The sequence below is a fragment of the Thermobia domestica genome, chromosome 9 (assembly GCF_964235325.1).
Source record: "Thermobia domestica chromosome 9, izTheDome1.hap1.1, whole genome shotgun sequence".
NCBI classification, from domain to species: domain Eukaryota; kingdom Metazoa; phylum Arthropoda; class Insecta; order Zygentoma; family Lepismatidae; genus Thermobia; species Thermobia domestica.
Window position 1 is genome coordinate 204,214,782 of NC_137462.1, and position 26,389 is coordinate 204,241,170.

The window sequence follows — 26,389 nt, forward strand, 5'->3', positions numbered from 1 at the left end:
ACTCGGAAGAAACTAATTACAACTATCACCTTCTGCAAATCGAACACAAAATGTACACATCTGGGAAGCTTACCTGTTATAACAAACATAGCTTGCTGTGTGAATTATGAAACCAACTTAACATAATATCTCAAGTTGCAAACAATATGAATGTATCCCACCCCCGGTCGCAAAATATAACTAGGCCTATACTCTCAAAAATCACTTTGACCAGAAGAATTACAGGTGCCTCACCACGCTCCCCATCACTTTTCTTTTCTTTTGAATTAAGTTAACATCAAACGATGTGATCAATTTCTAAAGTAGCTCAGTTTATAGTTACAGTGTGTCCCTAACTGAACCAAAATTTGATTTCAAGAACGTCGATAATAAGCATAATTTTAAAGTGGGCAACAATTATGTCACAACTGTACCCAACCTCTGGAATATAAGAACATACGAACGAGTTCATAGCTTCTGGTAACGTATACTGTCCTTTACTAATTTAACGAAATTCGAAAAAGCGACTGGAAGAGTAAGAAAACCCTTATCAATGTTTGTCATACATTCTACGAGTATTAATATTTTTTAATATGAAATTATTTTTTTTAATTTAACGTCCAATGGTTATGCCCGTTAGCAAGGACGTATGCAGGAGGTGGGTCTTGGCGGTCCGGACCCCCCCCCCTTCTCCACGAAATCTCGACTTTTACGTAAATCTAATCTAATTTTATTGGCAATTTTAGGAACTATAATATAAAATACCCTCATACTGAGTTTGCACCCGTCCCGAAATGAATTCCTGCGTACTCTACTGCCCGTTAAGGTAAAGGAGACGGACGACTGATGAAAGTGAATTACTCCTACCGGGAATCTAACCCGGAAACCCGTGCACCAAAGGCGCAGGTGCTCATGTGCTAGCAACTAGGAGCGGGCTATTAACCAATAATAATGATAATAATGTCTGGCTGTCTAGGGTTACTAAGTCTAGATTTTGTCAGAACAGACAGACATCCGGACGTGAATATGGCGGGATTGTTCTCATCTCAAAGCACCTCTCTGATTAAAGCAGATCCCCAGCCATTCCGATTTCTCAGACACGACAATGAAATATAACAAGGAACAAGACAAAACTATTCATTTATTTATTACTTACAGATTCTATAAGGAGTTGTGAATCCCTTTCCCTTACATCCTTGACTGCTTATTTTATAATTAGACATTTATCTAAAGAAATAAATAAAAAAGTTAGTGTTATTAAAGGGGGTTACACGGGTAATAAGCATCGAGCTGGCTATCTCCTAGCTAAGGGCCTGATCTAACCTCTACAGTTTATTGATAACTATTCGAAATTAACGTTCTGGACATTGATGCAAACATTCCTTGCAAGTGCATCTGATAAAATACGAGTTGATCTTCACTAGAAAAGATTTATATTACGTAAAAGGACAGCTGGAACTATCTGAATGAAGTTTCATTATTTTTCTAGAGAAGGTGGCAATCCTATGCCTGTCGTCGAACTGATAATAGTTTCAAAAATAATCGTGAGAGCTATGCTTTTTACTACTGCACATGCCGCCACTAAGTAACCACCCAATACTTAATGCAACACAAGTATCAAAGCTAAACGCTTTACTGTCGGGGACGAGAAAGAATTTCACGGTAGAATTTCATAGAACTCACTGAACAGGGCGACAGCATTCCTTCAAAAAGAAATTAGACAAGATTTTGCTCGAGCTGTCGGTAATATGAATGCTACAGAGAACTGGGAATCCCCTTTTTTAAAAATAATCTGAACACAACTCATATATAGTGTCAATTTTAAAGGGATTTCTCAGTAATATCGTTCAAAATAAACTTCCACGCCGCTTGTTCAAAACTAATCACAAATGTAATTGTGCTGTCTCCGACAGACGTTCAGTACGTTGATCGCTTCCCTGATTGATCGCACAAATCAAAAAGAAAACATGACTCACTAACAGACAATGGGCGACTGAACCATCGAAAGCTTACGCTACATCGTACGAACTCAAACGAAACAAATACAAGAACATACTATTGCCACCATTATCCTAATTAACAATTATAACATGTAGATCTTTGTTTATGAAAATGACATACCTTCTTCTGCTGTTTTTCCCAAGCCGGGTCGAGCAATCCTTCCCTCTCCCACTCCTCCTCTGGCTCCATATACCCATCTCCGTAGGGGTCAACACTATTATACGTCTCGGTCATCGTTTCTTAATTAATAGTAGACTGATGCTACTATTCGAAAAGGTTCCTACCACTTCAGAAAATCGAGGCAAGGGCGTGACACCTCCTCACTCACACGCACACCGTACAAACCCACTTCCAGCTCTGTTACTTGCTCGAAACAAACTTTCTTGAGCAGTGATGCCAGAGACCTCTGTCTCTCTCTCACTAAATCGTTTTAAAATATTACTAATCGAAAATCACACAGTAATGTATTCCCATTTTATATTATAAAACTCCCAAACATACTAAAAGATGTTCAACAAACACAATAATATTAACTATTTATGTGAATTTTAAGCTATTAATATCTAGCACACATAGAAAGTGTGAAACACAAAATTAAAGTTTTACTAATTCTTAAAAGTTTATTTTGACAACAATGAATATTTTTGAAACATACATTAGATGAAATATACAAAATTATTCTGTTGTTACTAGAACCAACTGTAAAGTTTGTTAGCTTCACGTAACCCTTATTGAATATTGAAGTAGTTTTCAGAGTTCGAGCAAAAATATTTCTTTACTGGCAGCACTGAAAGAAAAATGACAATCGAATCATAGTATATTAATTATTAGCATTTTCATTCATTATTTCATTTTGATGATTACAAAATATCTTTGAATTGTAACTATCATAGTATTGTTGTCTTTATATAAATAACCTGTTGAGTAATTTCCATGAATTAATTTAAAGTGAAATGTGCTTAGATATTACTTTTTGAGAAAAATATTTTAACATCTTTATCTTAAATTTCATCTTAAATACAGACTGTTATATTTAGAACTGTGAAAACATAACATATGAGAAGAAATGGCGTCGGATGAGCCGAGTGGGACAGCTACAAGTAAGATATTTTCGTATTTTACAATGAAACATTCATTCTCTTTCGGCTGCTACCTATAAAACTCGGTTTTTAGTTACGAACGCAGTGACTGGAGTTACTTTAAGTAGCGTAGTTTGTCTTTTCTTTTAATAATGTAGAGGTGATCATGGGAGTGTCACAAATAAGTTAAAATGATTTTGGGATTATTTGATTGCGAACTAAGGACTTCTTATTGTGATATTTCTCTTATTCCAATGAGAAATTTATGATAATTCTTAGTGAAAATCGTATATCTAACGCGTTACTGAAAGTTTTATACGAGCTAACCTTTTGCTGATGCATTCCCAGTTGACATCTACATGAGACTGTTTTCTACCTGGTATTATTAATATAACTTAGGTACACACTCCTGGTTCTTTTCCATCCTTCACTCTTAACTATTAATCACAAATTTCGTGCAGTTTTACTATACGGATCCATAGTATAAGTAGTAGGAGGAGTAGGGGTAGCAGTAGGAGTAGGAACGGGTTAGAAGTCCCGCAGGGGTTCGTTGGGTTCTGTTCTCGACATAAGATGGGCAAATTAAAGAATTCCCCACATTTCCCCGTGCATTTTACAATCTATGGCTCCGTATAGTAAAACTGCACCACAAATTTAATGTATTTCTTTGCTCTTCTAATTACATATTGAACTATATTGTATAGCGCAAAATTATTTCCTTTACATTCTTAAAATACGCATTATTGACAAGTAACGAAAACAGTGAATTCTTACTGTCTCCGGCTATTATTTAGCTATGGGGGGAGCTTTTTCACCTACTTTTTTGCGATATTCCGATTCGGTCGTTTTTTGGTTTCATACGTTAAATTAGGTTACCAATATTTAATTCAGACAGTATTGCCGAGCGAGCGTTAGCGAATGAAGGCGGGTTAGAGCCCCGCAGGGCACGTTGTTTTGTGATCTCGTTACGAGCAGTTCACTTTCTTTTCTCACAGAAATCTCTTCACTTACCTGTACGATTTGCACAGGTCCTCAACTGCCTTCAAAAATTTATGTACGATGTTTTCTTAAGTACTTGAGCCCCATTATCAACTCACTTCTGCAAATCATCCTTTTCTTTTGCCAGTCCCCCCCCCCTCTTACTAAACAGTTACCCCGTCTCCTACGATGGAAAATATAGCTTCGAAACTGTTGCTAATAATTCGTTTTCTTTGTTTGTTTGTTTTTCGTGTTTGAATTGATATTCTGCTAAATATCCAGTCTTACTGTCTTGAAAAGTGTTTCTTAAAGAAGTTGCATTAATAGGTGCAGTCAATTTAGAAGACTGAATATAAATACGTTTGGATAGTGCATAAAAACTACAATGCATAAAACACGAACCAATGTAATACCACAAATCAGTTTGTGCTAGATGGCTACTAAAAGTCACGAGCTGTCTGACCGAGTCAGGATAGGAGCGTCCATAAAAAGTAGGCGTGTAAACGACGATCAGTATGCATATAAACGAGAATAGTGCATAAATACTTCATATGGCCTGCCTTGCATATGGGGAGAATTTTTTTTTTTTTTGCTTCTTCTTTTTTTCCCCAAGAATAATGAAACGATGACTTTTCGAAATAAAAATAATATGCAACTTCAGGCACATCATGCCGAATTCGTGAAGTAAATTCAATGAAGGTGCAACTTGGATTTCATTTCTTTCCACTGTACGCTTTTGTTTTTTGCACCAGTATTGAACGTAGACGTCCTAAAGTAGTTACTAAGACAGTGGGTTTGAAACACTGACGTATTACAATCTAGTTCCTGTTTACCTCATATCGCATCAACACACGAATTTTTATACACCGTAATTTAACTTCGATTTTCGTTTAACGTCGTTTTTCCCTATAGTGATGACGTTAACTACTTTTTTTTTTTAACGTTTTATCTGATTTCGTTTCACCACTAACTTTTTATTTCGTATCGGCAGTAGTTAATCCTTTATATATATGCACTCTCCAAGCAAATGGGATCTTAAGGGGACACGCTTTTCCTTCAATTGTTTTATATTACGAGGAAGTATTGTTTCAGAACTATCTAAAGGAAGTGTTACTTCGAGTGGATTTTTACAATGCCCGCTCCAGTTGGTATCCTTACGCAGACCCAAGAAATTACACACAATTAATTTTAACAAAACATGTGCAAATGTCGCTAATGGTAAGCTAACCTGACCCTCCTCTACTCTACTCTACCCTTTTAAAGCTGTTCTGCTTATAAATGCACAGCTGGAGCGTGTCTTGTAAGAGCTTACAGATTTCCATCATTTCAATTTTAACAAACCTTGTTCAGAATGCCTGATAGAATATAATGTTACTAGTCTCCTTTGTATTGTGATACATAATTAAAATTACGGTAGTTTGGATTCCACCGTAAACTGCACGCCCATGTCTCATGTGAAAAAGAAATTTCCATATAATGAAAACCGCTTACACGGCAACCTTGTTGAGACCCTTTGGCACACCTGACATCTCAAAATATTGTGCACAAAAATTTTCTGGGTGAAACAACTACTTTGAATTCCTTCTTCCGTGGAGAAGGTACATGCTTTCATTCCATTGATATCCACGTCTTTGATAAAGTGAACAGATACAGTATTGTTTCCTCACCAGTGATTACATGATGAAGAAAGTTGTTGACCTTCGGCTGCGTAACGCTACATAATATTTTGCGACGTCTCGAGTCTGGTTATCTTAACGGTTCTCGGATAGTACCCATGACACTAATTTCACGCACACTTTTCTATACTTAAAGACATTAACCTAACCACAATGTTCTGCACAACACCATGTGGCAGTCCGAGGTCAGCTCATATTGAGCATAATATACTTCTTCTGCCCACACGATCACAGTTGACGGCAGTGGGGGGGGGGGGGTATTGGATCGATTGCTGTGTCCAGGGTTGTCATTAACAATACTGGTCTGTCTTTCTTTGAAGACATGACACCACTTCATTGTATGCTGAGCCCTCCCCATATCCACCACAGTCTGCATATGCATGCCAGTAGACTCACAGAAACCGTATCACTGACCTCACTTCTACTCTTGACGATTTTCCAGATGAGTCACCCTTTTTCTGTCCGCTTCTCGTGTGTACATGATCAGAATCCGATATCGTCGAACCTGCAACAAGACGTACATGTTATTAATATACAAATGAAGTGAATTTTCGTTAAGTTATAGTGAATAACTTAAAAATTACATGTTTTGTAAGCTTTTTTGATCATTTTTCGTGTTTAAGAAAGCTAATGAATGTAATGCATTCTAACTACTGGTAGATGAAACTGTTGACATTGCAGGAAAGCAACAGTTTCCTTTAGGTGTGCGATACGTTGAAAACCGAAACGAAATGCGTAAAATCAAAGAAGACTAGCTTGGATTTATAAAACTGCAACAGGATTATGCAATTTCAATATCAAATGTCATTCACCTGGAAAATTGGGTTAGACATGACTAAACTAGTAGGAACAAGATATAATCTATTTATCTGTGACTGGCCAACGCAACGGAGTACAACACCAGTTAAGAATAGAGTTTCCTAAAACAATCCTTTCATTGCTCTTACATAAACTAAAATTTGTGGTTAGAACCTTTTTAATTGATCTGTGCCCCTTCTGGCGCTGCAATCGGTGTGCGCTTTCCCGTACCTCCCTCAAAAGAGGAGAGAGAAGTTGTTGCGGCCGAGATCTTTCAATTGTTAGATGCGGAAGCGTTGCCAAAATGAATTATTTCATGGACTTTGCTGTCCTCTATCTTGTTAGCCATTCTAAGTAGCCTACAATCTTCACTCGTCAAGACCAAACGATTGACTGACAAATTGGCAATACAGCTGAGGTCATTCACTTCTTTTCCATAAGCAAAGGGAGAATTTCCTCCGTCAGAGGGTGGCGGGGATGGGGCCGAAGTATATAGTTCGCATACTTTCCGACGGCATAGATGAGATAGACAGGTCCTAATGTTGTTAGTGATGTTCCTTAGATAAAAAAAAAAAAAAAAAAAAATGCAATTGGAATTATTAAAGACGTTATTAAGTTCGTTCGTTACATTTGCACAAAACCAAGTCCAAATATTCCTATACTATGCGAAGCTAAATGATCCGAAAAATACAAACTTGATACGTACATTCGGGGAGAATTTTATGAAAAATAAGTGATTCTTCAAAAGATTAATTCCTCAAAAATAATTATGGAGCTCTGGAGTATCCTTCCCTGAGTTGCTTGGGCCTTCGGTCCATCTGCTTACTAACAAAATCGTTATAGAACATTGTTTTCGTCTTCCGACCACAGTTATAGTAATTCGTGCTATATTTGTATGTAACAGGATTTTTGATAATAAAAGGTTATGGAAAAAAGTCCAAAAATTTCGTATACTACTTGCTCCACTTGCTACCGTAGCAGGATATTTTTACAATATGCACAGTCGAAAGGTCCTTCGCACAAATAGACCTATATGTGAAATAATCTTGTCCATAGTCAGTGTCCAGAACAAAGATAAAGTCAATGGATCTGTGCAAGAAAATAATTGAGAAGTCTGAGGAAGAAAAAACAGATCTACGACTTGCTGTTCAAAGAAAACTGAAAATAATTTTTTTAACAATGTGGAAAACGAAAGGCAGTTACGTTATCTGTTGATTTTCTTAAATTATATTTATATTTTTGCTAGTGATATAAGGCGGAAACTTATTCTCTGTTCTTTAATGAAAGATACAAGCTCCCACACCTAATTAATTCTTGTAATCCTGAAGAATAATTTTTATTTTAGTATTTAATTAAAATAAAGGGTTTGATTGTACGTCCTTAATCATTTCAAGTGTAACAAAATAAAATGCTTTTTATTCATTGGATTTCTTCACAGAATTTCCCTACAAATAGACCACTTGGATGTCAAGTAGTTCAACTACAAAATGAAAATTTTTGAGGAGAGAACTTTGAAGTTCAATATTTTAGGGATGTACTGATACTATCTTTTCACCGATACTGAAGACGCCGATATTGCTGATACCGATACATTTTGGCACGTTTCTTATATATTATTAGGAATATTCTGAATAATGAAATGATCAACATTATAATAGCGTATATTAGATATAAGGCCAAAATTTGACATACAAAGAGAAAAAAACAGAATTTCATATTTGATTCCACAAAAAATTATATATATGTATTTCCTCGAAACTTAATCCAGCTTACATGAAATAAACTAAAAAGCAGCATATACTTATATAGTATAAACTTACCGTAATTCTAAGAGTCAGTGATTGATATATATATATATATATATATATATATATATTGATAATGTACTTTGATAGTTACATTGTATTTACTAGTCAGTCGCTATTACATACATATAATGCAGACGGGTACTACCGTTACGAATTTTTATTGATTATAAAATTAGTCTTTTCTAATATGTAAGTAGGAGAAAATAATTAAAAAGTGAGCGTCTTGTGAGTTTCTTCCATAGCATTTTCTTCTGAATCGAAACCTCGGCTTCGTTGGGGATCCAAATGACGTGTCTGCTATTCTGACTGAGGACCTTTGGCTTTTCTTCACCACTATTTTGGCATGGTGGGACTAAAAATATAAGTTGAGTACGAATAGTGCAAATCAAAGGCGTACACATGCATAAAGAAATCGATTGTACAATTGATAGTAATATAGGTTTACTTTAAGTCTAAAATGATGAATATTAATTAAACTAATTGAAATTAGTTCGGAAAATATACTGGTAAATATTGTGTCCATTTGCTGATATCGATACCGATGTATCGGCACATCCCTATCATATTTAATGAAAAATTTATATTTATTCTATGGTTGCAAAGTTTATTTCCTAATACTGATAGTGAGTAACATTATCTTCATGCGATTTACGTGAGACTTTGAAGTTTAGAGTTTTCTCCTCAAAATTTTCAGTTTTTGAACTACACCATTGGACCTCCATTGTGATTAAGTGGTTAGTGTACGCGCCTTTAACGTGGGAGATCCGAGTTCAATTCCCGGCGGGAACTCCGGATTCCACGTTAAGCTATAGATACACGTCTCATATAGCCTCGCTACTGAAAAGGACGCTAAACTAAAATCAAATCAAAACACTACGCAACACTAATTTTGTCCTTGTCATATAATAATGATTTCCTATATCGTTACCTTGAAAGTAACTAGAAAAGGTGTATTTTTCCATGAATCTTCGCTTATGTAAGTAGCAGATCGAAAATCTGTCCTATACTAATGAATTTATATGTGCATGTTAAAACGTTTGCTACGTTACGTTGCAGTTAAATTTGATTGAAGAACCTGCTATCGTGATAGATTCGTGATAGAAGCAACATGTGTCACACAGGGCAGAGTGTTTCAAGCCTATATGTAAGGATTTGAAAATTTGTGTATGTATATTTATAACCCTAGGATATCGTGTTATACTGAAATTGTGTCACAGCGTGCCTTTCTTAATAGACATTGCAGATATGAACTATGAAGATATGTTTAATAGACAACCGTACTAACCTAACCAAACAGATTTGAATGGTCTTATTCGAGATCTAAGTCTGAGTAAAGATGATTTCTAAAACAATGGAACATAGTTGATAAATCAGTAAATGCAACAGCTCAAAGGAAACGGCACGAACAGTTTTCCAGACTCTTTTCCATGAAAGGTGGATTGTGTTTCTGCCAAGTTATAAGTGGTTTGTTTAATGTTTCACAGATACCCTGCATTATGAAACAGTGGCGTTTGTTTATAGACAGCTCGTCTAGAAGTTTCAAAGCTGTGCTTCTGCACAATGTGAATAGGCACCTGTCTATTCCTGTGACTCATTCCGTCTCTATGAAGATTGACTTTAACAGCTTGAAGGCCTTATTGGACAATTCAGAGTATACAAAATATGGGTGGCAAGTAATAGGGGACTTCGAAATTATTCCCTTACTCTTGGGTTTGCAGAGCGGTTTCACCAAATTCCCGTGTTGTCTTCGTTTATGAGACAGTAGGGACATCGAGAACAGGTAACGTAAATAAAAGCTACTTGTGGACCCTAAAATGGTATTGTTACCACCCCTACATATTAAACTTGGCATTATCAAGCAATTTGTGAAAGCTTTGGATAAGTATTCAGACGTATTGAAGTTTTTACATGTTTCCGCAGCTATCTCGTGCTAAGATGGAGGCTGGAGTGTTTGTTTATAGGACTGCAAGTGATGAAGATGATCCAGTCCACTGAGTTCTCTACGCTGCTAATGGAAATTGAAAAAGAAGCCTGGAGCAGCTGTGTGGCAGTCATTCATTGTTTCTTAGGAAATTACAAAACTAAAAATTATGTGGAGCTTATAAATAACATGGTGACAAACTATGGCAAAATAGGTTGTAGGATGTCACTTAAGTTACATGTTCTTGCCTCTCATCTGGACACTTTAAAGGAAAATACGGATGCATATTCAGAGGAGCACAGTGAGCGCTTTAACCAAGACATTATGATTTTCGAAAGCAGTTATCAAGAACAGCATAATGAGAACATGATGGGGACTACATCTGGGGGCTAATTCGTGAAAATGATGATACGCATCAACGAAAATGTAGGAAAAGGACACATTTTTAAGGTATGCATAGGTACACATATAATACATTTCATATCGTTATTTGTTTTTGCAAACAAATCAATTTTAAATTTACATAAAATGAAGTTTCATGAGAATTATGCACATTTTCTTAAAGTGTTCAATGAATACAATTAAGGAACTAACAATAGTAACTGAAGGACAAATATTTTTTTTTAAAAAGTGTTGCATAGTGAAATCATTTGACCAAGCTGTCCAAATAAGAGAAAGATTTTGTAAAATAATAATAATTCGAGACTGTCAAATTTCGTATATGACAATAGATAATATTATATGAGATTCTTCCTAATGCACGTCATAGGATGCATATTCTAAATTAAAATTGAATAAGTATCCAGTAACTTTCCTTACGCTGTTGTGTTTATATTTATTTGATAACCCACACGAAGTACTTTCTTGAACCACCAAAATTATGAAAATGAAGAAAAAATCTTAAATTTCACTATGGTTTGTAGAACTTACGTCTTCACTTTAATGGCTCTGTTCTTGAAATCGTAAAACTTTCCACAAAGCATGCTGCTATTGACGGTAGAATATTGTTGCACTGTTAAAGCACATATTCTTCGCACGAAAACTTCATTCAAATATTTACATAAACATTTTTCGTAAATAATCAATTCAACATAACTAAGATAATTGAGATACAGAGTTCACACTAGTAATTACCGTGGGATGTATAGATAGTGGGTTAATAAGCTTCGTGGAGAAAGACGAAAGGTGGAAAGAGATTGATAATGAATTAGGGACTAAAATTTTATAATTAAAAATACAGGGTGGAGCAGAGGAAATGTATTGTTTTAAAATTGCTAGTACTCTGCGACAAGCAGGGGTATTGATTTTGAGCACCGTTGGCAGACAGATCAGACCATGCAGTTTAAGTCGCTATGGAGCGTTGGAGTGTCGAGTATCGTGTGTTCGCGGTCGTGCAGTTCTTTAGAAACAATGATTCTGTCGCAACGGTTCAACATCTTTTCCGTCTAAAGTTTAATGTTGAACGTCGAGGTGCAGTCCTTGATCGAAACAGTATACTCCGATGGGTTGCAGCGTTCAGATGTACTGGACCTGTAATGAAAAATAAACCATCTGGTCTTCCCGTTCAGTTCGATAGAATGAAAAGGGCAGTTCTTCCTAGTCCGAAACGATCTGTTAGGGACAGGCTATATCACTCAGTATATCACGTCGTTTGCTTCATCCCATCTTACATGATGATCTCAGATTTTCTTTTTCATCACAGATCCGGTACTTCTGAACGCTGCAATCCATCGGAGTATAGTGTTTCGATCTGGAATTGTACTTCGACGTTCGACATTAAACTTCGACAGAAAAGACATTGAACCGTGACCACAAAATCATTGTTTCTGGCAATGTGTTATAGTTTCGGCAGTTTCATTATCTTCATCAGACACATTATCGGGCGTGTTAATGTGTCTGACGAATGCGGTGGTATATTGCCGAAATTGTAAGACAAATTATTAATAATAAATGACTGTTGCTTTGGTCAGATTGTATTTTTATTTAAGTTCTACATAGTACGGCGGAAATGTTGGTGCACAAATAAAATTGGTATGCGAATACTTCAGTGTAGGGACGTATTGGTGCATATAATAAAAAGTATTTCTAGGTGTAAAATCGCTTCTTCAAATCACATTCAATATTTTGAAACTAAAATTATATATTTGTAATAAAACATGAATAGTTGCTACGGTAAGGGCATCCACAGTATTGGTTTTTGTAGCAATCAAGTTGTATGCGACGAAAAGATTGTTTACAAGAAATAAGGGAGTAGGTGCTATTCTGTATAAAGTAATCTAGCTTCCAGTAGTCTTGTATCATAATTTCCAGTAGCGGAGTCATGATCATTATACAAAATAATAATTGTAATAATTGAAAATTGTCACAATGTGTAGCTCGATTAAATTTAGCGTGGAAGGAAAATAGAGTTTGATTGATTTAAGAAGATAGGCGAAGTAATTACAAAGAATAGGCTTAGAGTTCACAATGTATCAGATCAGAATCGAGTTATAATAACTAGAACACTGAAGATTTAAAAAAAATAAATTCAAAATCAATTCTGAATTTTTAAGAAAATACTGAACCTTTCGACGGAAATGAATTCATTAAAGATATTTTTCGTAAAAACTGTAACCTTATTGAATTAAAGCACTCCTTGTAGTATGTATTTCAGTACTCGTTTTAGATTAAGTACTCAGTACTTAGTCGTTTTAGTAAAGTCTAAAAACATCCTCCGTGGTTAACAGGGAAGGACGCCTGGAACTAAGAGTTATTGTTGAGTAAGCAATTCAGGATAGATTCTAGACCGGTTTTTAAGGTGTTGTCATAGCATTCCAGAGGATCAGCATCCCGCCAAGAAGGAGCACAGCGAAGAAAGTATAGCAGCCTTGGCATGGACAATGAGGCGCGTAGTAGGTAAAAGGCAGAGTGTGCTGAAATCAAGGAAAGACGTGTAAAGAAGAATTCTAATTTAGAAATTTTGTCTTTTAATATTGCTCCTAGTAAGCTGGCATTATCTGTCGAAATTCTTTGAATCCCAGGCGCAGCTTCGTCAAACGGCTTGAAGAGGTTATTAGCCTGCTCATTGGAGACTCCGAGAAAGCTGACCTCACATTTGCAGAAATTAATTTGCAATCCGATCTCCTTAGCCTGTCTACGGATCATTTCTAATGTCTCTAAGTACTGTATCCTTGTCTCCAGCTACAGTCCCATCATCCAAATACCATATGTTCAGTTCCGTATTGATACTGTTAATGATGGATTGTAAAGTTAGTGCGAAGAGACCATGGCCAAGAGGGTCGCCTTGTTGTACACCACGCTGAGAGAGGATTATTTCGTCTCCTGAGTATAAGTTGCTCGGTTGCGAGTAACACTGATGGACGTATCGATAAATTGACGGGAAACTTTTTTTTTTTTTTTTTTTTTTTTTTTTTTTTTTTTTTTTTTTTACCTGTATGACCATCGAATCACGATTCAACTCGTTAAATGCGTTTCTAAAGTCTATCTTCAGAAGCACTTTCTCCTAATGGTGTGAAAAAGAGTAGTACATACAAACAGCGTGGAATGCTGCTTCTGCTCCATTTGGGACACAAACTCCACGTTGGTGTGGGGATAGAAAATGTGTTAGAAGTTCTCTAATTCTATGGCAAATGATTTTGGCTGACAATCTCCTCCAGACATTGCCTACTGCGATGGGACGAATGCCGCCACTTTTCTTCCTCAAAGCTATTAGTGATGCTCCAAAGAAAATAGGTCTAATTTCCGTGGGCACATCATCCGAAATAATCAGGTGGAGAAATTACAGATAGCGTTAGTCAAGTGGTCTTTAGCTTTGCAGTCTTGGGATAGTAGGAGACCCTTTAATATGAAGGACGGAGACTGTCCATACCTCCTGATGACCCGGAGGGAAAGGTTTTAAGCACCTTCGTAAACTCGTCAGCTGATACTCTAGACGCTACAATACTAGGCTCAATGAGATCGGGAGGTTCAAAAGGATGGCTGTGAGCCGGATGTTTCTCTTTTAATGCTTCTAATACAGTTCCATTCGGAGAAGCTATAGTATCTTCTGAGATGAGAAGCCGTACTGCGCTGCGGACATCACCTTCTACTAATTTGTGCTCGACACTCTTGATGTTAAAAGTTGAGTTTGCTGGTCGTCGAGCTTTGAAGGATTTTTTACTGTGATTAGGAAGGGCTTCGCAGCGAGAATCAGACCAACATTGCACTCTTTGTTTAACCCATGATGCTAAATTATTCACTTTGTCAGTTTTTGATGGAACGCACAGTGTTACGTAAGGAAAAGAAGAGATCCATCCAAGCTTCTGAGTCGTTTGTATGTACTATCTGTTGCAATACCTCGCACAGAGAGCCTGTCACTGTAGTTCTAGCCCCTCGAGGTACCCTGCGTAACATTGGGGTAGAAGACATTAATCTTGCTATAAGCTTATTGCATTTGGAGATCATCTTTCTTGGGTAATCGACATTATCAATGGATGATTGTGACTTCCGTGAAAGCGAGCATGGTTTGGTTTTATTGATTTCAGAATAAATGCTGAATTGCTAGGCCTTTTAAACTAACACACAATTTATTACAAAGCTTACAGGTAGTCTCGTTAGGCCTGTTCGAAAATTCAATGCTCTTGTTTAAAGCGGTATCATTTTGGGTTCGATTTTTTTGGCTGAATTTTGATCCTGATGCATTGCTTACATGGGAGATATCAGCGTTTATGGACCTGCAGTCTTTATTGATGGCTTCACTAATAACAGGTAAAGTATTATTGATATCGTTAGAAGAATCATGATCATCATAGTTATAAAATTTTAAATTTAAATTTAAATTACACCCAACTACATTGTTGGAAGTTTAATATTGTTTGAAAATTAACGACCATCAATTAAAAATAGCGAATTTTCAGTCATTCATCTGAACTACTGAAGCGATTCGAAAACGGATTTCACCAAAAGTCCAATCAAAACTTTAACCACACTTCACCTCGGTCCAAAGAGCACACTACTTCATTTCACCAACACTAATTGAAGAGAATTGCGCAGAACACGAAGACACGTCTGCTTCTTTACAACAATTAGAAATATTGTATTTAGAATTATTTTCTTCAGCTTGTTCGTTCAGGGCTTTACGAGATCTGATGAAATTGCCAGACATAAATTACATGGAACCATTTCTTTTTCTGACTGACGCATTGATCAGCGGGAATGAGACTAATGTTGGCGTAGTATATATATATATAACATTCTGTCAGAGATAGCCACTCACAAGCAATCTTTTCTATCAAATTTCAATGTTTAATTGCAATATCTAACTTCTTCGTAAGTTTTCTTCAAAATCTAACCACATCAAATAAATATTGAAGGTTAGAAAATTGTTGAAGGTTTGGTTTGCGTCTAGGGTATATGAGACGTAGACCTACAATTTAAGGTGGACTCCAAACCACTGTAATGCGTTCAAATTTTACTGCTCTTCTACCGAGAATCGAACTCGGAACCACGTGCACCTATTAAATATTAATCTTCATAGTAATATAATGTTTATATAGAACGCTTTTCAGTAAATGAATTTCAGACAGATCATGAGTGACAATTTCTGACTATTGTTCATTTAGGTCTTGTGTGCTTTTCCCATCTTCCGCCAGTCATCCTAAGTGAAGTTTTCCTGGGTATTCCTCATTGACACTAGGCAAATATTGGGATGTTAACCTTACATACAGGCAGCTTCTTTCCTTCCCTTTCCAATTCCTCTGGCAATGTGATCGCCAAGGGACGTCATCCCTCATACGGATGGGCTAACATGTCCATACATGCCCAGAAGTCTAATCCTAATCATCTTCTACCGTTGTTTCCAGCATCAAATGGTTTTACCAGTATATATCTGGAACTCTGTTAATACACAAATAAGTAAATAATAGTACATTTTGAAACATCATAAATTTTACTTTTAATATGAATAGAATGTAGCCTTATACATCAAAGTATTTTATAAATAGTGCAATGTAATTCAAGTGTTCGTTCCCATGTAAATGTCGATAGAGAAACGATCTCGTCAAGAAATACGTATATTTCTATTGAGTTAGTCATGAGGGAATAGAACGTTCACTTTTATTTGTGTTTTTATGTATTTATTCTTTTCTTTTTCAGGCCAATGGCTTCAGTTCTTCAAGGAAGCTGGAATCCCTCCCAGCATTGCAGTGACTTATGCTTTGACCTTTTCTGACAATAGGATTCGAATGGATATGCTTCTAGATCTGAATAAGGAGTACTTAAGGGACATGGGAATTACGATGATGGGAGATGTTATTGCGATTTTGAAACATGCTAAAACTGTACATGAACAGGTATATTATTATTTTACGCATTATGTTCATTTCATGATTTAATTTGTATACAAATACTTGCTTTGTTGATTTGGGCATTACAAGTGTACAGTTTCTAATGTATTATCCTCTCTCCTGAGTTATTTTATTCGCCATCACAAAATAGAACATGGAGTATTTGAATAATAATACGACTTTTAAATAGAAATGTGGATTAAAATTACTTTAATCTGTAGTGCTCTTTTTATGTTAACTATTATATCAGCAGCTGAATTCTGATGAAATTGGAGGGTTTAACCATTATTAGTTCATTATTTGTTTATTTTATCGTAAAATGAGAAAGAAATTTCATTTATTAATTAAATTATTGTTAATGTCTTTCGTGACTACGAGCGTTGAAGATCTCGTGGAGTGAAGTATTTTTATTTGATATACGCCAAGTCAAGTGTTCTGATATTAAAATTATTACTAGTTTCTGTGAATCATGTATGGATCTCTCAATGAAATACGTAAAAATCTACCACCATTTTTTATTTTTTATGCATTACGATTGTTTGCGTAAAAGGCGCTGCATACCGTTAAATTTATTCCCCATATGGTATTGCTATTTTAATTATATTTGGTTATAATATTTGTACCTTGTGAGTCCAGTTAAATTAATTATTTATTTAAAGTAAGAATATTATATTCAATGTGCATCTAGAGTATCCATAAGTATATATTTAGTTTGTATTTATGTTTACTTTAGGAAATAGCGTGCCTCGTGCTGTTTACTGTCTGTCCTATCCCTCGTATTGAAGACAATAAAAATTGCGTTATCCTCATATTAATGAGCAGAACGGTATATTAGGAGAAATTAGCAACTCACCGTTTTCGTTTTAGAAAAAATCCCCAAGCCCTTTCATTTGTTATGCATTAAAGGAGCAGTTCGACTTAGAAATGCATTTTTTTTTTTTTAAATTATTTCCATTTATAGAGTCAAAAATCCGAAAAGGAATTGTGTTTGTTTGATTGCGATACGTTCAGTCGTTAGCGAGTAACAGAGGAAAAAAGATTTTGTGATGACGTCGTACATGGGCAAGCTGCAAAATTAGGCTTCCATACACAGCGCCAAGCATTTCGTTTGTGTGTGGTGCGGTGGCACGTTCTAAAATGCGATTTCCTTTTCCAGAACTGATTGCAAAAACTTAGAAATGTCATCAGCATGTAGAAAATAATAATATCTGATGGTGAGTTACACAAAAGTTTTTATGCTATTATAAAACGTAGTTTTTCCTACAAAGCATAAGTTCGGCATTTTACAAAAGGAACTAAAAGTTTCGAAACCAATACCATTTAAATAGATGGAAGACGAGACTATTACAACACCTAAGTACCTTTTCTTTAATCATGATTCCGATTCCCAAATATAAGTATGTTCATTTTCATGTTTTGTTGCAATTTTTTAATGATGAACCTATAATTTTGAGCTTCAAGGTAGGTACAGAAGCGGAAAATTATATATATATATATATATATATATATATATATATATATATATATATGAGTGGCATATATATATGCGGCAAAAATGAAATAACATCTTTAAAGTTTGAACGAATACGAGTTGAGTTGAGTTGATTTTGAGTTTGACGTCCCTTTCAGCAGCGTTGAACGAATATTAAAAATACTTTACCGGTTAAATTTGTTTTATTCGCATTGCATTCTGCGGAACAACTCTCGTCACCCGTTTCATCGTCATCGTCACTCGATACAGAAGAATTAATCGATGAATCAATGTCCTGAGGAACACTGTCATCGTCATTGATTCCTTCTACAAGCCGGTATATTTCACTCCCCAATTCATATTGTATAGCAATTGTATTAACATTTAGGCCTATTTCTAAAATAGTACCTTTAGAATCATGAGTGATACCGTCGCTATTAACCTCTAATGCCCTGTCTTGACTGCAACCGTCAATTGCGTCTTGTACAATCTTTTACGTAGGTAACTGGACATACATCGGCGCTTGTTTAATGGGTCGGATTCTAAACCTTTCAATAATATACTTGGAATAGCATTCTTTCTCAGTTTGCGGGTAAGTGATTCTCCTGGCATTGGTTTTTCTTTCAGTAAACATGACTGCTCGAAGTCGGACTCTTCAAGATGTTTGGAACAAACACGAGTGTTCCTATTTAGCACAATTTTTTTTCCTATTGATTTTCTTGAGCCATAATTTATGTCGATCTGGTGATTTCTCACGACTTGAAAACGTAAAGAAAGATACTTCATGTCCCTCAGCTTTAACCACACGAGAATTACAACCGAAAACACAGCACGCGTTAGGCATTTTTATTTACTTCACAGACACAGCACGTGCCGTACTAACACATGTTTTCTATTTCGCACCAGTGTTTCTTTCAGAAAAAAATGTTCCCGGCGGCACACACAGTATTCGAAGAGGCACACATTATTTTCACAAGGTACTATTCTATTTATTATTATATTATAGGGGTATTATTTTGGTTTCCTCCGGGGAGGGGGTACTCTCAGAGCTCCAGGAGATAGTGCCCCACCCGAAAACATGTATGGAAGAAACACTGCTTCGCACAACACTACGTAATCACGGTTTTTTTTTTTTTTTAATCCGAATGTTGTATGGAAAACAAGTAACAAAAACGTCCCTCAAGAATTCAACATAAACCAAGACTGCTAACAAACCCAAAACAATCTATTTAAAATCCACTGCACTAGGTTTATCAGCTGCGCAGAAGTGAGTGGTTGCTGACTCACATTGAATTCGTGCTAGTCCACGTGTGACGTTAGCATTTGTGATTCATCAAAAATCAAATGCCTATAGAAACTGAACGAGCTGGCCTATCAAGATTTTTAAAAAATACATATCTCTTTTTTTAAACTCTTTCTATTGCACCAAACTTGTTTTTAACTCGAACTGCTCCCTTAAAAACGAAAGAAATTTGAACTAAATACATAAAATAAAATTTCACATCCAAGATTTTAGTCAGTCTTCTTCTGTTTTCAACTTTTTTCTAAACAGATTTCAGAAATCAGACACTACATTAATAATGTTAATGGTTTACACATGAAAATACGACTGGAAAGAAATACTTTCGTATCATGTTTCACCAGGACTAAGTACAGCATTAAACACAGGTCAAAGCGATTTAAGTTACACGTCGTTTTGAATAATGGATAATTTTATTTGCCAATATGATATTTTTCGAAACCTCTAAATAGATATAGAAACTGAAAACTTCTTAATATTGTCACGTACTTCTACGCATTTCTGTAGCACAACTTTAGTTATTGTTCCTTCGTGGCTAATGGGAGTGTAGGCGTTTTCGGCGCAGGAAACCTGGATTCAGTTCCCAGTAAGAGCTTATGTGCTTCGGATTCCACGTTATGCTCTTAATCCACTTCTCATGTAGCTTCGATCTTGACAAGGAGTGTTAAACTTAAGGCAAGATAGACTTTTAAAGATAAATATCAGTTGTAACTATTTCTGTTGTTTCATCTCATGTAGCCGAAATTCTTTTATTTATATTTCGAGACGAATTGAGTCATTGATATTGTATACGAAAAAAATTTTTAAGTTTTGACATATCCATAAGGGAAAAGTTTCTAATTTTACTTAGTCCCTTTCTATGAAATTAAAAATAGAAGCGGCTGAAGAAACAAAGTAAGAAGAGCGCAATGAAACAAATATGAATAAAATAAGTATGCACTGAAACAGATGAAATTTTGCTTACGCCATCGGGCGAGAGACGAGGAACACTCCCTTCTATCACCCTCTCTCATCTTCAACAACATAATTGATAGCTACGAGAGGTATTACAAAAGTTCAAAGTTTTAACATAATCTCGTCACAATTCAAAGCACTTTGCTCATCAATATTTAAGCGCGTTTAGGCTGCTGTAAAAACTGTTTTGTCGGAGCCTTCCAGAATGTCACCTGCACCACGCATGACATCTTCAACGGTGTCAAAATGAATGTCAGCCAACTTCTTATTGAGGTTTGGGAATAGTTAAAGTCAGAAGGTGGCAGATCAGGCGAATGAGATGCCTGGGGAACAACTTGAAGTTGCAATTATTCTACCATGGTGACGACCAGTGGTGGCTCTTTATCAATTTTCCACTATGTTTGTACCGAATATGATCACGCAGCGTCCATGATGGCCTGCATTATAATCCCCTCTATTTCTGTGTACCCATTTAGAAAATAAGTGCTGCCTTGGCCTTTGAAAGTGGGAATGAAAGTGTTTATATTACTTGGAACATTATTTTGACTCGGGTTCTAATGATGGATCCACTTCTCATCAACTAAGATGGATTGAGTCAGAGAGGAATTTGGACTTTCCCCGGAAAAGCTGAAGATTATCCCTTGGGTTGCTGCACCTGGTTATCTTTTGCCAGGTGTTAAAGGTTTGTGTACCGGTTTCGTTGAAACTGTTCTCATTCGTAGATGCTGAATCTCAGAAATCTGCCTGATGATCAATCGAAGATCTTTTATGATAATTTGAAAGACTTCATTAATGTTTTCTGGGTTAGTGCATCAACAGATCGTTTTCAATGCTAGTTAAAGATAATTTCTAAATTTAGCTGCACATTTCTTCTCCGACCGACGCCTAATGCACTAAGCATTTTATATTGTGTCCCTCAGCGTTAAACTCTTTATGGATATATTCAGTAAAAGTTTTAGTCTGTTGTTTCTCCATTTAGTCAGAAGTCGCTCACTTCAATATCTTTCTTTAAAAACTGCAAAAACACAGAAAAAGTAGATATTAACTCCGATTTTGATATGTCTTCCTATGAAATTTCAATAAATATGTCTTAGAAGGGTTTTACGTGTATAGTTATAATATTTCTTAGGTTAAGAACTTTCGTAGACCGTAGTCTTCAGTAGACACTTCCGAAGTGAGATAGGGTTTTCCCTTCTTGTTCAAGAAGTTAACCTGGGTTGGTGAGGGTACTAAGTGTCAGATAAAATCGCGAATAATTTGACCCCTTCGATCACACTTCTATTACCGTACTTGTACAATCCGTGGCAAAAAACCTGCAACATGAGGATGTAAGTTTAGTGTGAAACTACGCCTAACAGCGCAGGGAATGAACATAACGTCTAGTGGAACGAATCACGCCAGGATAAACCTCGGCCTCCTCTTGTGCACACTTATTTTGGAGCAAAAGACTTCGTCATTTCACAATAAACTTATATGCTCATGTTGCAGGTTTTTTGCCGCGAATTGTACAACCTGCACACAACAAAAGTCACTGGGCTGTATGAAATTTTCACAAAGTCTGTAACAAGTCCATGATATCTTATATTATTAGACTATCTTTCCGCAGAAACGAGATTTTCGTCCTTTTCTGTGATAGTCATATTTCGTGATGACACGTCAGCACAAGAGCACTTCACGTGTTCGTACCTTCGTGGTACCGATTCGCGGGAAGATATAAATAGCATAAAGTAACTAGTTAGGTACCACAGTCACCTTTTTCTAAACGAGAAAAATGTTCCATTTATAGAGTCAGTCTTGTACTTACTGGCCTACGTAAATAGTACATCATTTTGATTAACAAACAATGAACATACTGTCGCCTGACTACTTATAACACATATAGAAATATAGAAAATCAGGTTGTGTTTGATAGGTGTGAGTTCACGATGGTAAGAGAGCAGGAAATACCCTGTCAATAACATTAAGTATAAAAATAGTTGGGTGAAAATCCTAAATTTTAAACAACAGAAATATATTTCTTAAATTAATATGGTACGCAAGGAACATATTTTTACTGTAGATAGATACTAACTTTGTTTTGTATTGTGTTAAGTAGAAATACAGCGTCAGGCAAGAATGCAGACTCATCATCATAGGTATTCTGTCCTTATTGGCATGTCCTTAGCGCAGCTGAGAAGTTTTCATGCTTCACGGCCCTCCGCTAACCTTTTTGTCTTCACTATGATCTCTTTGCATTTATATCGTCCATTAATTGTAGCCTCCTTCCTCTCTTTCCTGCCACCATATCGTCTAGCACGGTCCTCATGATACAGTTTCTTCTTAAGTAATGGCTCAACCAGTTTCTCTTCCTCTTCTTAATAATATCTAAAAGTGTTCTTTTTTCTCCCACCATTTCTAACACCCTTTCATTCGTTTTCTTTTCGACCCAACTAATTCTTTCCATTCTTCATCACCCTCACATTTCGAAAGCTTCCAGTCGTTTTTCATCACTTTTGCGTATATCCATGTTTCCGCCCCATACAGTACAACACTCAACACGAAACATTTTATGGGTCTTTTTCTCAACTCTTTATTCAAGGTTCCACAAAACAGACCTTTCTTCCTTTTAACGGCTTCTTTCGCCGTGCTTTTATTTCATAGAAAATTATTCACTTGTTCTATTTTCTCCTCTCCCTCTTTTATATTTGACCTTTGGACTTTTTGGTTCCAATCACCATGGCTTTTGTCTTTCTCACATTTATTTTCATCCCATATTCTTCAAAGCCCTTTTTTAAGTTTTCTAACATCCTCATAGTTCAATTCAGAACTTATATATGGGAAGGCAATAGGTTTGTCTAATGTTGATCTTTGTACTTGTTTTGATCAATATTGTTTCTGTAAACATAATACACTTTTTTATCGTAAAACTAAAAATTGACAAGTTACTTTGTTAATTCAAATCCGTTGTTCGTTGTTCATAAGCGTATTAAGATCGTAGTGAATATTATATAAATTTGACCAGGAGCAAACATCTGGAAAGAACGTGTGTGGAATAAATATACATACATATATATTGGGAATAAACACGTTTCTGACTTCTTTGGCATTCACTGAGATACAGGTATGAAATAAATCATACTTAATAAATAATTTGCGTTTCATTAATCAAAAATAACGTAGAGAGGTATTTAAAAATTCGTATCTGTTAAGAGCGAGAACCAAACAGTACAAGTCACCTTTAAAAATTTGAAAACAAGTAGAGAACACCTTTGATCTTACTGTCTCACCTTGTCTGTATGTTTCGATGATCCTCATTCTGAGAGAAATGCAAGAAATTTTCATATATTGTGTATTTAATGTTTTGAAAAGATACAAAGTAAGACCATTCTTATTATTTCATGCATCGGAGGTCTATGGAAGGTCTAGAATTTTATGTGTTAAGAATGATTATATTTTTTATTATTTACTTATTTTTTCAGACAGTACGCGAGAGAGTGTTAGGAGTAACTGTAACTCCTCCAGCCTCAACATCAAAGAGATCAACACGTAAGTTTTTTTTTTTTCTTTCTTTCTTTTTTTATATTGTATAAATTGATAGTAAGTGATATTAGTATTTCATTTTGCAAGACACTTTGCTGTAAAATAACCTCGTCTTTATATTAATACGAAAAAGAATGTAATCTGCTGTTACTGTTCATTATGTTTTGGATGTTTGAACATGTCTTCTGGTGCTACCAAGTTCTGAATATCTTTTATTACTTATCGCATATCTTTCGTTTATCTTTTCATTTATAATGTTTCTCGTAGGGGAAAAAAATAAAAGAACTTTGGTTGTCAGTTCTACGTGTCATATTGTTTAGATGTTTCTGCAGGGTATAGCTTGTGGCAGAACCCTGTATAGAATGTGCTTAACTACAGTAAATGGCTACCTTGCGATCGGCTATCAATAGAATCAGTAGAACACACACACACTATCATGTTCCAAAAGAAATAGAACACATCGTTAATATAATAAATTTTACATACCCATGAGACTACAAAGATTATCAAAGTTGTTTTTCTTCTTTTGCGTACAGAGCTTGATAGCATATTTAGAATTTGTCTGTTTAGTATGGAGTGTACTGAGAAGAAAATTACACTACAGCACATATATAAAGGAAAATCATTATCACACTCTGACCAATTGGTAGTAGAAAGAACCATATGAATGCAGATTTCCTGTTTTCATTTTATTAATTTCATCAATTGTTCTCGCCGTTTATATGTACTTGTTATCATAGGTTCCCGTAGTTTCATAGTTAATGGATATTCTCAAGTTCAAATCTCATTTCTACTCACAAGAACGATCCTCGAATAAAGACTTGAGTAGTAATTCGGGCCTTACTATAATAGGTATTTCGTCCTTTATAACTTTCATAAGTACGTGAAGCAGATTAATCAATTCAGCAGTTTTCATCTCGAATACTGCTGTAATGCAGAAGAGTAAAATAAATCTTGTCAATGATTCATATATAATATTGCTCTGTAGAGTTTTTTCGAAGAGTTGTTCGAACTATAAGTTTGTATAAAACTTTTTTGTAAACTGTAAATGCTTTGTTTTAGGAATACGTTGAGAGCCATGTGTATGACCCTGCCGGAAAAATATTGGTTAGGCCTGAGTATAGTACAAGTTGTACATATCTCACAGTCGAAAAGTTCAGGATTCGAATCCCGAGCTCAGTTTAATTATTAAGCTAATGCCGGAATGATATCTTTAATATAAGCCCTGATGGACTTCCTTCTACTTTATAATAATAATATTACTGGTGATTGTTAGTAATTCCAGTGCAAATTGTCCCCCGATGAACTGTGTCGGAAAATTCGTTAAATAAATAACTAAAATCAATTGTTTTCCTGTATTTGGTGTGCAAAACCAGGTTCTATTTCCAGTGGTAGTTTATGTAATTCTGATCCCTATGGTAAGCTGTAGGTCTACATATCTTAAGCTCAATACTGAAAAGTATTACAAACTACAAAGGAAAGAAAAGATTCATATATTAAAATAACCCGAAATAACATTTGCAATGGTTTAAAATGTTGTCTTTTCTTGAATTCGAAGATGCAGTATTTAGCTACTGATTCTTTTGGAAAAATAAATTTCAAGAAATCAGTAATACGTTATGTAGTTGATTTGATCAGCTAATGTGAACACTGCGAAGAAAAGAAAGAATCTGTAAATAAAAGAAGAAGTCCTGACTGACTGATTGATTGATCAATACCCGGAAAAAACCGCTTAAGCTAATATAGACAGGCCAAAGCTTTTGTGATGTAAGACTCCACTAGGGGAACGGGAGGAAAGAGGGCTGGCAATTATTATAATAAAATGACCATATCTCGGAATTTCTGAAAGTTACAGACATAAAATTTGGTATATGGACTTCTCATTTAAAGTAATCAGACACGTGTTTCAGCGTCTTTTGATATTTGACCTAGAATACAAGAAATGAGGGTGAGAAGCAACAAGGAGTGGAAACTAAAATATTATATAAGATATCCATATCTCGGAATCTCATAAGATTAGATACATGATATTCGGTATTTGAACTTTTCGTTTAAAATAGTTAAAAATATGTTTCACCGTTTTTGATATTTGCCCTAGAAGGGAAGAAAAAGACTGGAGTTACAATGTCATAATTGGATGGGTATATTTCGAAACTCGTTAAGGATGTAGAGACATGAAATTTGATATGAATATTTTTCATTTAAAATAATAAAAAGCACGTTTCAGCCGTTTTTGATATTTTCCAACAACGGAAGAAAATATGCGGATAATACTCGTATTGAAGAATGGGGGTTGCAATTGTTAAAATAAGATAACCATATCTCGAAATCCGGTAAAGTTAAGAAACATGAAATTTGGTATTTAGACTTTTCATTTAAAATAATTAAAAACGTGTTTCAGTTTTCGTGATATTTCTCCTGCAAGGAAAGGAAAAAGATAGGAGTTTCAATTGTTACAATTAGATACCCATATCTTGAAATCCTTTAAGATTATAGACATGGTAATTGATATTTAGGTTTTTAATTTAAAATAATAAAGACGTGTCTCAGCGTTTTTCCGCATTTCCGTTAGAAGGGAAGAA

General features: G+C 35.5%; 2 protein-coding genes across 7 annotated transcripts in view; one reads left to right on the plus strand and one right to left on the minus strand.

The window, feature by feature from the left end:
- Positions 1 to 2,361, minus strand: part of Actn (alpha actinin) — a 183,431-nt gene extending 181,070 nt beyond the window's left edge. For all 5 annotated transcript variants that reach the window (XM_081725761.1, XM_081725759.1, XM_081725762.1 and 2 more), the window contains exon 1: positions 2,101 to 2,361. In XM_081725761.1, the coding sequence (XP_081581887.1) occupies positions 2,101 to 2,214 (114 nt within the window). In that variant the 5' untranslated portion in view covers positions 2,215 to 2,361. The remainder of the gene's footprint in view (positions 1 to 2,100) is intronic.
- Positions 2,362 to 2,860: 499 nt separating this feature from the next.
- Positions 2,861 to 26,389, plus strand: part of LOC145660551 (uncharacterized) — a 73,852-nt gene continuing 50,323 nt past the window's right edge. The window contains exons 1-3 of one of the 2 annotated variants that reach the window (XM_081725766.1): positions 2,861 to 3,080; positions 16,373 to 16,569; positions 23,747 to 23,813. In XM_081725766.1, the coding sequence (XP_081581892.1) occupies positions 3,047 to 3,080; positions 16,373 to 16,569; positions 23,747 to 23,813 (298 nt within the window). In that variant the 5' untranslated portion in view covers positions 2,861 to 3,046. The remainder of the gene's footprint in view (positions 3,081 to 16,372; positions 16,570 to 23,746; positions 23,814 to 26,389) is intronic. The other variant, XM_081725765.1, reaches the window with a different exon arrangement.